Source organism: Manis pentadactyla, chromosome 7, assembly GCF_030020395.1.
Source record: "Manis pentadactyla isolate mManPen7 chromosome 7, mManPen7.hap1, whole genome shotgun sequence".
In the NCBI taxonomy this organism is placed as follows: domain Eukaryota; kingdom Metazoa; phylum Chordata; class Mammalia; order Pholidota; family Manidae; genus Manis; species Manis pentadactyla.
Window position 1 is genome coordinate 55,657,575 of NC_080025.1, and position 12,480 is coordinate 55,670,054.

At 40.9% G+C, this 12,480-nt stretch overlaps 1 protein-coding gene across 2 annotated transcripts in view; it reads left to right on the plus strand.

The window, feature by feature from the left end:
- Positions 1 to 12,480, plus strand: part of SLC26A3 (solute carrier family 26 member 3) — a 35,066-nt gene that overhangs the window by 18,530 nt on the left and 4,056 nt on the right. For both annotated transcript variants that reach the window (XM_036918966.2, XM_036918967.2), the window contains 10 exons: positions 959 to 1,106; positions 1,215 to 1,328; positions 1,437 to 1,514; positions 4,719 to 4,814; positions 5,759 to 5,865; positions 6,962 to 7,031; positions 7,124 to 7,216; positions 8,858 to 8,953; positions 9,527 to 9,760; positions 11,226 to 11,280. In XM_036918966.2, the coding sequence (XP_036774861.2) occupies positions 959 to 1,106; positions 1,215 to 1,328; positions 1,437 to 1,514; positions 4,719 to 4,814; positions 5,759 to 5,865; positions 6,962 to 7,031; positions 7,124 to 7,216; positions 8,858 to 8,953; positions 9,527 to 9,760; positions 11,226 to 11,280 (1,091 nt within the window). The remainder of the gene's footprint in view (positions 1 to 958; positions 1,107 to 1,214; positions 1,329 to 1,436; positions 1,515 to 4,718; positions 4,815 to 5,758; positions 5,866 to 6,961; positions 7,032 to 7,123; positions 7,217 to 8,857; positions 8,954 to 9,526; positions 9,761 to 11,225; positions 11,281 to 12,480) is intronic.

Here is a 12,480-nt window from a genome sequence, read left to right on the forward strand (position 1 = left end):
TGACTTCACTATCTCCCTGACACTACACCATTTTAAATGGAAGCCCACTCCATCAGGGCCACAGTTGGCTCTAGCAGTTCTGTGGAGCGCAGGGCAGAGTCCAAGGCCCAGCTATTTGCTAAGGGTTTTCCATGAAAGATTATTGTTATCAATGGAGGGAAGACTTTCTCGCTTTCCTTGTCTCAGCATGGTGTTTGTTCAGAGTCTGCATCCATGGATAACTCTTGGAGGCATTGTGGGTGATGCTTGGCTGCTCAATGTAACAATACAAGTGGGATCTAAGATATTTTGCACAAAGCTTATGGGGATAGAAGAGTACATTATGATGTGGTTATACTAGCAAAATTGTATCAGATGTACCATTATCATTGGACTGGATTTACAATCTTGTACCAAATTCACGCAGCATTACTTTTCAACAGTAAGATAACAGATTCAAAAGTTTTCACTGGTGCTCAGTTCTTGCTAGCCATAGTCCAAAGTGAGGCACAACTCAGCGTTGATCGCACTCGCTCCCTGATCTGTCCAACAGTTATTGACTACCGGGCACATGCTGTGAAGAGCGCTCGGTCCTGGCCACAGAGCAGCAAACATCATGGCCCCTGGAGGGGAGGCTGGGGAATGGACAAGGCAGGAGCTGGGGAGCACAGAGTCTCTCCTAACTGAGATGTAGCCGCTGAGGGAAGACTTCCTGGAAAGAAGGGGAATGGTTCAAGCAGAGGGAGTAGCAAATTAGAAGCTTCCAAGCTGAGAGAACAGGTGCTGCCTTTGAGAAGCCCAAACGATCTTACTATGGCTGAAGCGTGAATTCTGGGAAATGGTGGTGATTAAGCAGAAGGGGGTGGGTGTAGATCAGGGCCTTGCTAAGGAATTTGGACCTTTCCTGGGAGCAAACAGATGCCATGACAGGTTTCTAAGCAGGTTGGTGACATTCAGACTTGCTTCATTTCAATTTCAGATTTCAGCCTCCTATCACGCCAGACATACAGATTTTCCAGGATACCATTGGAGACAGCTTTGGCATTGCCATCGTTGGCTTTGCGGTGGCCTTTTCAGTCGCCAGCGTCTATTCCCTGAAATATGATTACCCAATTGATGGCAACCAGGTGAGGCTAGGACCTATGCTGGGTCTCATTAGGCAACTGTAAACAGGATTTTGCATAGATAATATCAGTGGTGCCACTTACAAAGACTTCTCCTTGCTCTCCCGTCAGGAGTTAATAGCCTTGGGAGTGAGTAACATATTCGGAGGATCCTTCAGAGGGTTTGCAGCAAGTACCTCCCTCTCCAGATCAGGGGTTCAGGAGAGCACCGGAGGCAAAACACAGGTAGGTATCTCAGGCTCTCAGCTAGGAGGGCCGCCCTAGTGCTAGGGATGGGGAGTCCAAGGCAGGGGGAAAGCTGAGTTGGTGGTGACAGTGCCTTCCTCTCCACAGATTGCTGGGCTTCTCTCTGCCATCATCGTGCTGATTGTCATTGTAGCCATTGGATTTCTTCTGGAGCCACTGCAAAAGGTAGCAGCCTCTTTGTATATGGTCTCTCTCTCCTTTGGGTGATGAATAAAAGATCCAGGTTCTTAACCTCTGAAAGCACAAACTAAACTAAGGAAAACAAGATAACTACAAACTCTCAAGCGCTCTTCTTTGCTAATACTCTGTGGGCCAAAAATATTTATTTTTCCTCTGGCAGCATTTTATGAACGTTAGGAATGCAGATGCCCAAACCACCTTATCTTCTCTACTCTTCGCATGTTTGTAGCCCTGAATATAATTAATACTTAGACAGAAAGACATCCTGGCACAGTAGCTTCAATATGGATTGACTGACGTGCTGATTTCCTTAAAGGCTGAGGCAATCGGGGCCTCTATCTAATTCAGAGAATGGTGCTACCAGCCACACAATCTGTTCTGAGGTGTACACCCTGCAGCTCCCCAGTTTTGGTTTGACTCCAAGACCAATGCTGTCAGATTGCAGGAGGGGAGCGGACAGCCAGATGCAGACCTTGTGCCCTCACCCTCAGCTCCTCTGACCATCTCTTCTGCGCTGTGATTTTTGAGGATTTAGCTTAATGCTTGATAAACTGCTGCAGCCCCCAGATTAAAAAATAACGGCACACCCTGGAAAATGCAGACTCTCTAGGAAACCAGGAGATGGCAAATCCATTATTGTTTGTAGTGGTAATATGATTTTGAGGTTGTACACGGAGCACTGGCTCTCAAATCCTGTACAACTACTTCTAATCCTGTTTTTTTAAATCTATACGCTTTGGGGCAAATTACTTAACTTCTCTGAACCTCAAGTTCCCCAATTGTAAAATAGGGAGAGAAATAGTACCCACTCCCCAGCATTGCTGCACGGAGTAAGTGAAATGATGCACATTAAGTACTTAGCCCAGGTCCTGGCACATGACAAGCACTTAATAAATGATGGCTGGTATTGTCAATATTCTGGCTATTGTTATTATTCTACAGCATGACATTACACCTCTGTTGACAAGAGACACAGAGATATCACAAGGCCCACCAGTGTTTATAGGTTGACATCTAGGTCTTTCTCCTTGTTGGTTGGTAGCTGGAATGTGAATTTGGTCGCAGGTGTCTGGACTACCAGTGTGGTCATCCATCAGAGCTGCACTGGCAGAGTGTGTCTTCCAGCAGTGCAGAATACTGTTTGCCAAAAATACATGTTCTCCGTACGCTAACCTACTGATGTCCAAATGAGAGGGATAAAAGAAATCAAGAAGTCATGACCAAGAGACAGAAGAATGTAGATCTCAATAAAAACAAATGCACACCCAGTGCCCCTACACAGAGGGTTCTGCCCTATTGTGCTTCCTCCTGGGGGCACACTTGAGCTGTCTCCCTCACCCACATCAACTTAGAGAAACCGAAGAAATGACTACCATTCAAATTCTACCTCTCTCATGAATAAACTGCACCCCAGGACATTGTCCAGGACGTTAACCAAAGCCCTTTCTCTAAAGGGGCCCTGTGACGAGTTTTTAGACCATTGTATATTAATGTCTGTTTGATTGGAATGGCCAGTTTGCCTCTTCTTTGTCATATGACAGCAAAATAACCCATAATCATAGCTGAAAGTGAATGTTTTGGAGTGCTTACTCAGCATCCGCAGAGTTCTAAGCATGTCATATGTATTTAATCCGTTCTTTCTGCTGCACCATAGATAACTGGTTCTTGGTAAAATTCCCCTTTTCCTTTCTGTGGCTTCTCAATGCTCTGTGTTCTTTATTTTTTAAAGGGCTCTATTGTGTATGCATTTCAATGTAAATTTTTAAAAATTGTTTTTCCATGGAGTATCAACCAGGTAAGAAGAAATGTGAAAAGAAAAATGCTGTGCTCTCTGCAGGTGGCATTTGACGTGTTTTATACTGAAGGCCCCCAAAAGCAGGAGTCTCATTGTACAGAGGCCTATATAAAACCCTCGCCCAGCTATTACGGTGATGACATCTTTTATGACTACAGTACATTATCAAAACCAGTACATATCGGTACCCTACTGTTAACTAGATTACAGACTTTATTCAGTTTTTACCACATTTTAACTGGTGTTTATTTGTGTGCATTTCCTTTTTAAAGTCATTTAAGACCATATTTAGTCCTCTAAACAATGACCTCTATTCTCACAGTGAGTAAAATCAACTGGTTAGATATTAAGTTATGTTACCTGTGAAAATCAAAACTGCCCAGATCAGGTGAACTATTGTTGAGATATGAAGACAAAAACTGTGTTTGGTTTTTCTTGGTACACTGGGCTTTTGTGGTAAGAAAATAGTGTGCACATCTCACAGTCCATTCAGAATGGACCAGCTTGAATTGGACACAGGGGGACAGAAGGGGCATGGTCCTACCATTGTGTTAAAATCCAAGTAAGGAAGAGAGCACACTTGGCCGCTCCGCATTTTTCACTGTTAACTATCACCACTCCTGCAAGACAAATGGCCTCACTTGGCATGTGAAGAAACAGGAGCCCGGAGCATTGCTGTGGCTGAGCTTCCCGTAAACCCAGACCAATATTTGTGAATCTACTGTTCAGGAGTGTCAACATCAAGGCCTCTTAAGAGAGGCTGTGTTACTAGGTAGTTAAGCCTGGCTCAGGAAATATTAATTCATTAGATCATCCACTTGTTCACCGACTAGTATTAAGCCCGTTCCCTGTGTGTATCCCATGGTAGGTTCTAAGGACAGCAGAGCAAAATGACTTTTTTGCTCGCCTCTGCATGATCTTCAGCTTCCTCTCACAAAATGGCAGGAGTGCTGGTCATCATGCAAGGTCTGAATTCTGATTCCAGGACCCTGAGCAAGCAACCAAGGCTCTTTTTTTTTTTTTTTAACAAAGAGTGACCCACTCTCCCCACCTCCAATAATTAAACATATGTTAGACTATCTCAGATTGGGAAGAATTTATTTCAGTCATAAGTCTTAAGATCCGCCTTTCTTTGTCTCAAGATACAGGCTAGTAAGTGCCTTCAGATCAACTATAGCGTGTTAGTGTCCCACTGGTGGGGACAAAGTCATGCATGGGGACAGGTCAGAGTCCCAGAGCTGAAGTGTCTTGCATGGCATTGCACACCCGAGAAGGCTGGTCCTCTGATATTCTTTGAGGCCCTTAACGGACTCACTTATCTACAACCTTCACCTTTGCTTCTATATGGTTTATTTGATTATCTTAAAGTACATCTGCTGTTTATGTTCTCACAGTCTGTCCTGGCAGCTTTAGCTCTTGGAAACTTAAAGGGAATGCTGATGCAGTTCGCGGAGATAGGAAGATTGTGGCGAAAGGACAAGTATGATTGTGTAAGTAGACGTATTTCAAGGAGACAGAATTCAGGATGGCATTTTAATGTTGCTGTAAAATGCATACTTACATTGTAAACTAAGCGAAATTTTGTTTCTATATATCTGTTCAAATAACCTTAGTTTGCTTTTTCTGCTATCTTTAAACTGCATATTCTAAAGTTCATTCTCTGGGATTTTCATTTAAAAGGATGAGCTATTTGCAAGTAGGAACTGCTCCACAATTCACTAGCAGAGAACTTCCTTAGATCTGTTGCAAAAATTCCCAAATGCCACGGAAACTCTGAATGTTAGGGAATGAGGTGCTTCTGTTCTTCATTACATCATATGGTAATTTCCAGCGAATCTGAACATTCTTTTTGGAAACACTCTATAAAGGCTCCCCTTGCTCTCAACATGCCGTGCTATGAGAAGCAAAGCCCATAATTTTATCAGGGTCAAAGTCCATGGTGTAAAAATACCTGTTAACATATCCTATGGTCCTTAACAAGAATAAAGTAATACACATACACTGCACCTGGTTTTACTCCTGAGAGATCATTGTTGGGGATTTTAATATCTTTCGGCATGCTAAAATTCTTGTAGAGAGAGTAGCCATTAACTAAATCAGCAGACCAAAAGTAAGAGATTAGTATAGGCTCTACCAGTTGATTTGCTGACTTTAACCAACAGCAGCTGGTTCTGGAATTTTAGCTGTGACAGACTCAATCATTTCCTTAAATGGTTCAGGGGTGGGATTAGACATGGATACAGTCTCTTTAGATTTTTCTTTAATTTTTTGTTTGTGTTTCTGCAGCTCAGAACCAGGCTAGTTTCCTCTGTACACTTCCAAACTCTGCTTTTGGCCCTAGAAGGGTATGCGTGCTTTCTTACAGCTCTGGACCTAAGATATCCGTACTTAAATGAGAGTAAATTGTGCACCATGTTTTGCCTTCTTCCTACAGCTGATCTGGATCATGACCTTCATTTTTGCCATCGTCCTGGGACTCGGTCTAGGCCTGGCAGCTAGCGTAGCATTTCAGCTCCTGACCATCGTGTTCAGGACCCAATTGTGAGTGTTCACTGTGGTCTACAGCCTGGTAGACAGTGACCTGCCTGTGTCTGTAGGGAAAACACCTTGTCACTGGTGAAGGCAAAGTAGCTTGGCTGACAGGCATGCGTACCTATCAAGGCTGGCAGGTCTGTTCTTCCTCAGACTGCTCACTTCAAGATCTGAAGGGCAAAGGAGTGGCCTAACCTCGGAGCATCGCCGGGGTCCTACTGCCCCCGGCTTTGACACCAATTCGAAGAAATATAAATCTCTGAGTCTGTTTGCCCAGCTGTAAAGAGGGACTAATTGTATTTCAAGCAAGCCTAATGTCTTTGCCGTGGATGTGTTAAACACAGGAATGTGTTACTGAGACGATTGTGAGATTCTCTGCATCTGGTGGAGGCAATTCCTCTTTATAGGTTGTTAGATCGTACTCCCATGTGAATCAATGGTGCTGGGTTCAAGAATGTCTCAAAGGCCCCCTTATCCTAAAATTCCACAAAGCCAGTGAGAATTCTTGATGCTTAACAGCCATCTAGTCAAAACATCATTTTGATTCTGAAACCTCTGCCAGATGACGCCACCACGTGGTCACTCAGCCTGTACTGGTTTACATGGTGTCATGGAGGAATAAAGCTTTTCGGAAGCTTAGGAGTTCTCCAACCAAAGGTGTTCTCATAGTCAAAGTTAATCCTTCACTGACAGAACACATTTATATTGAGACGTTCCTTCATTCTTTTATTTTTTATATTTCCATTCACTTCTTGGGGACCTATCAAACACAGAGCCAAACTGAGAGATCACAGGCAAATGATTGTCCTCCTCATGTCCTCATCTATACACGCAGGAATCATAGCTGCCTCATTTCAAGGAATCACTTCAGAATCAAAGCTTTGTAAACTTGAATGTGGTAGATGGGAGGCTCTGTTCCAGGAGCTGGGGAGGATAAACTAAACAAAGTGTTTGCCCTTTGGGGTCTCCAATGGCATGATGATTCCCCGACCTTGTAAATTTTGAAAAGTGAGCCTGCTTTGGTATGCTGGGAAAAAATCAGGGTTAGCCTTATAGACCTAATAAATATGCATGAAGGATTCATTTGGTGTTGATTTTCCCGCAGCCCAAAATGCAGCATTCTGGCTAATGTTGGAAGGAGCAACATTTATAAGAATAAAAAAGACTACTCTGACGTAAGGAAGATTCATTTTTTCACTTTGACTTGCTAGATGACATTACTATGAATCTAATGGGCACCATCTAATATTACTTCTCTGCCTTACAGATGTATGAACCGGAAGGAGTGAAAATTTTCAGATGTCCATCTCCTATCTACTTTGCAAACATTCAGTTCTTTAAGCAGAAACTTACCGATGCTGTAAGGTTTGGGGTTATTAAAACTGTTTTTTTAATTCCACCGGATATCTATCTAGGGATGTACTTTGTTCTGAACAAGAATGGCATTGATTTCACATATGTTGATGCTGGATTGTGTTAGTTCTTGTATCCTATGTCCTAGAGTGGGTGAAACTATCTTATAAGGTCCATTAACCTATTGGGAAATAAGTCTCTTTGGATGAGGTCCTTTCATGAAATTCTTCTGTAGAGCACAAAGACTTGCCACAGGATGCTGGGCGCTGGTTTTTAGATGATAGTGTATTACAGATCTTCTTTGGGAATCAACTTCAGAAACAAGATAGTATTTAATATTTGATTACATCATGGAAGAGATTCAGGACAGCAAATGCCTATTTATAATATAAATGATTATGAATAGATCTATTATAAATGAATATTTAACACTAAATAACAACTGAGTGTCCTTGGTGGACTGGAAAGAATGTAACAAAGCAGCAGTCTTTAAGAAACAAAAGCTCAGCACTTACTCTTGGATGCCTTTGGGTGCACCTGTACACCTTGCATGGAACTTCTGCCTTAAGCCCTATTATTAGTTTGGCATGCATCAATTTTTTTTGCCCATTTTTATTTTTACAAAAATGGGATCATTGTATATGTGGCTATACACACAGTCCTTTTCATTTAATCCAGTATCTTTACATCAAACTACATTTTTTGCCATGGATTTTGTTATTACATAATTTGATTCTCCTTATTGAATACTCTAGAGCTAAATATTGCAACAATAAGAACACATGTGTTTAAGCAGCAGATTCACAGACTCCAAGAAGGCACTAGCGGTTACTAAAGGGAAGGGTGGGGAGGATGGGTGGGGAGGGAGGGAGAAGGGATTAAGGGGCACTATAATTAGCACTCACAATTTTGGTAGGTCACCAGAAAGGCAGTATAGCACAGAGAAGACAAGTAATGACTATATAGCAACTTACTACACTTATGGGTGATTGCAGTGGAGGGGAGGGCACTTGATAATATGGGTGAATATTGAAACTACAATGTTGCTAATGTGAAACCTCCATAAGACTGTATATTAATGATACCTTAATTAAAAAAGCAAAAAAACCCCCCACAAAAACAAAATATTAGCATCATAAATTCAAAATCAAACTAAAAAAAGAACACGTTTTAAAAATGAAAAAAGAAAGGGTACCTTCAGATCTAATACTGAAAGTATACAATAAAGTCATATAATAGGTAATATAAAATATAATCACAAAGTTTAATAGAATAACAATTATATAGAAGCAGAACACTGATCAAATGCTAACATATTCAACAAATAGAAAACAAATCAAATCCTCTAGGAGTTGTGTAGGCCAAAAACACCAACAGATTTAAATAGAGTTTGTCTTATTCATGGATAATGTATAGATAAATCCTGGATGGTATGGAAGCTTTGGACATTGATAACTGCACACAGATTAAGCAGACCAGAAGTCTGACGCAATGTTGTCATTGATGTGGTTTGACCCAATTTAACTTTCATTACTAATATCTTTATTATGTGCCCCAATCCCTTAATCCATCCCACTGAAAGTTATTAAAAGTATGCTATGTAAGTAGAACATGTGGTACTCTTATAACAAAGCAATGGGTTTTTCAGGTTGGCTTTAATCCACTACGAATTTTACGCAAGCGCAACAAAGCCTTGAAGAAAATCCGAAAACTGCAGAAGAAAGGCCTTCTACAAGTGACACCGGTAACTTTCTTATTTTTAATGGGAAAATGCGTATTTTTATATTTAGCAAAAGATGTAATTTCAACTATGCACTGATTCCTAGAACCAACAAAGTTGTGACCCAATGGTGACTGGGTATATATTGGACAATTTGACCAAATTACAGCATTTTAGCAAAAATCTTCTAGGCCTCTTTAGTTTTCCTAAAGGCCTCTTGAGCCCTGTGAGACTCAGGTCATTTCCTTTGGAATGAAACCAGTGTTTCTTAACCACATTTCTGTGTATTATAGCTAAAAGTGTAGTAAAACATAGTTCAAGGTATTGGTTCCATTCCTTTAAATGCAATGCCAGAAAAACAAGGTATTTCATGGGTCAGCTGATAGCATATTGTTACAACATTAATGGCAACTTTGAGTGTCTCCTTAAAATTTTTATTTTCCTGGGAAATTTTCCATTCTCTGAAAAGAAGAGTTTACAGTCCCATTACTTGACCCAACTTTGAATATGTGCTTCAGAAACGCATTGGTTATATTTAATGTACACAATGTTTTTCCTGGCCAGAATTAACATGCAAATAATTATCCTGTTTTGCAGAAAGGATTTATATGTACCATTGATGGCTTTAAAGATTCTGAGGATGAGCTGGACAGCCATCAGATTGAAGAACTGGATCAGCCAATCAATCTCGCAGACCTGCCCTTCCAGATCGACTGGAACGCTGATCTTCCCGTCAACATTGTGGTCCCAAAAATCAGCCTGCACAGCCTCATTCTTGATTTTTCAGCAGTGTCATTTCTTGACATTTCTTCTATGAGGGGTCTCAAAAAGGTAATTTCCTTTCTTAATGGAAACCACCAATCAGTGAGAGAAGGTAAAATAATTGTATTTGTGGAAGGGTGCTTCCTTAGATGATACACACTTATGTAGAATTATAATCTTAGATTGTTCCACAGAGGGAGTGGGAATGGAGTGGGCATGTTCAGGGACCTCTTTGAAGGAGCATTTCCCATGCAACTGACATATATGCTGAAGGCAACTAAGCCTACATTTCTAATATTTGTGGTGGACAACTGTGCTCACATGCTATGTTCCAACTCGGCAGTGCCTTCAAATTCTTGTGGGCACTGAATCTAAACTCTCCTGAAATAGAGATGTACAAAGGTCTTGGGGAAAAGTGGAAGAGTGGATCCAGTATAAGCTGACGACATTTCGCTTGGTTAACTAACAATCTGGCTTTTCTTTAAAACTAAGTGCATTTAAGAAGGAGTAACTGTAATGTGTGATGTTGAAACAGGACTGAAACAGTCAGGTGGCAGTCTGTTTTCTTTCCAGTTGTCAGCATTTCTAAAACAGATTAGTGTCTAACAGCAGTAAAGAAACAGATGTAAAGAAAATTTAAGGAATTCTACGTTTTCCCCTCTTCTGCTTGGTTTTCCACAGAAACCTGCCTACCTGAGTTGAGCTAAGATCTATTAAGAATGGATGAACTGGATACAAAATTAGAAAGTTGGATCAATTTGGTTTCCTTCAAGCTTATCTTGAAAAAATTTTTTTTCACATTACATAACTCTCAAGACTGCTTGCTTTTTTCTTTTTTCTTTGTGTTTGTTTTAGTGCTGGTGGGAAAACTATAAACACACATAAAGTTTATTAACCTAGGAGTATAGCACAAAGGACAGGGCCTCTGCCTTGTTGCTTTAAAGCCTTAATTCTTAGTGCAGAGCCTAGTGGCAGTTCAGTGTTTATTGATGATGAGAGTGATATTAATGATCATTGAAATTCACCAACAGTATAAGCTATCTTTATTCCCTTATATGACCTTACTCATACCACTACTGGTATTTGTTCTTAGCCTAGAGATCAGGAAAATGGATAAAGATTCATTGGTGTCAGATACATCTCATCACTGTGGATAGGAATAATGAACAGTTTATGGATCATAGGGGTTTTTTTCACGTAGATAGAAAGCTCTAGTGAAGATCATCCCATAGGAGAAACTTTTAAAATTAAATTGGAGTTCATCTTCTGAGTTGAAGCAGAATATTTTCCCATCCTATTTCCCACAGGAATAATTATTTTTAACTTGCTTCTAAAGGGGAGAGTTCTTTCCTTTGGATTCCTTTCTGTCACAGAGCCTTGTTTTCTGCTTTAGTGTGTTTATACTATCATCCCTTTTCAGGATGTAAAAGGTTCTGAAAGCAGTGTATCACCCATCAGCCATAATTATGATTTTTATTTACGTTTTTGAGAAGTGAAACTGTTCCCTAAGGAAGATCTACTTTCTTTTTACCAGATTTTGCAAGAATTTATGAGGATCAAAGTAGATGTGTATATTGTTGGAACTGATGGTAAGTTGTTTTACTTTTATGTTCTGACAATCACTTCAGGTTCATTGCCAACTCTCAATCTAGACAGCCTCTCCAAAGAACAGGTGTTTTTACAATCACCAAGAAGGAAATCTAATTTGTGGCTGAACCAGTATGGAAATAGCATCTTTATATTTCAGTTGTGTCGGTATGTAATTAAATAAACTTTACAATTTGAGTCCTAGTTTAATAAACAGCAAAAGAGTGACTATGTAACCATCTTTTAACTCTCATCTTCCTTATAAAGTAGGCTTGTTTTCTCTCTTCCTTGCGTCCTTTGATTCCTCAGCCTGTGGTTTCTGCCTCACCTCACTGATGAGGCTGCCCTCAACTGTGGTCCTCAGTGATGTCCAGCTTATCAAAATCAACTGCCTGCCTCCCAGTCTCATTGTCATGGAGGTTACTGTAGCACTGGGTCCTTCCTTCAGCATCCGTCTTTGAAACGTTCTCCCTGACTTCTGCAAGCCCATTCTTCTGACCCACCTCCCCCTACTCCATAGCTCCTCCATGTCTGACGTTGGCTCCTTCCCCATTCCTTGACAGTCAATCTCCCAAGTTCAACCCTAAACCCTATAGTTCTGATTCTAGTCTGTCTCCTACATGCTCATGACTGCTTGTATATACGTTCATGAGTCCCCAAAGTACATTCCAGCCCAGACCTTCCTCAGAGCTTCAGACCCATGTATTCAACTGTCTGGATGTCCCCCAGGCATCTCAGATACACATGTTCAAAACTAAATATATTTCCCTCCCACCCAAAACTACTACTTCTCCTTTCCTCTGTCACTGCATCACCACTCAGCTAGTTGTCCAAAGTAGGAACCTGGGAGCCATCTTTCATTTCTCCTTCTCCTCTTCCCTCTACACTCAGTAAACCACCTGTAACTCTTTCCTCTGGCATCAGTCTCTTCCTTTCCATTTCCACAGCCTTAATCCAGAAGACCCATATAATTTATCATCTAGATCTGAAAAAACTGTCTAACTAGTGTCCTTATCTGTCCCTAGAATGCTCTCCCACCCTATTTTCTGACTAGAAACCTCCTTTAAAAATTTATCCTTCATAACTGTGAGAACTTCCTTGCTTCCCCAGACAGAACACTGAGGTCTTGAGCCTGTGGAACACTCCTATCACACTACTCTGCCATTCTGTGCTTGTGTCCCCACTAGGTGACACTTTCTTCT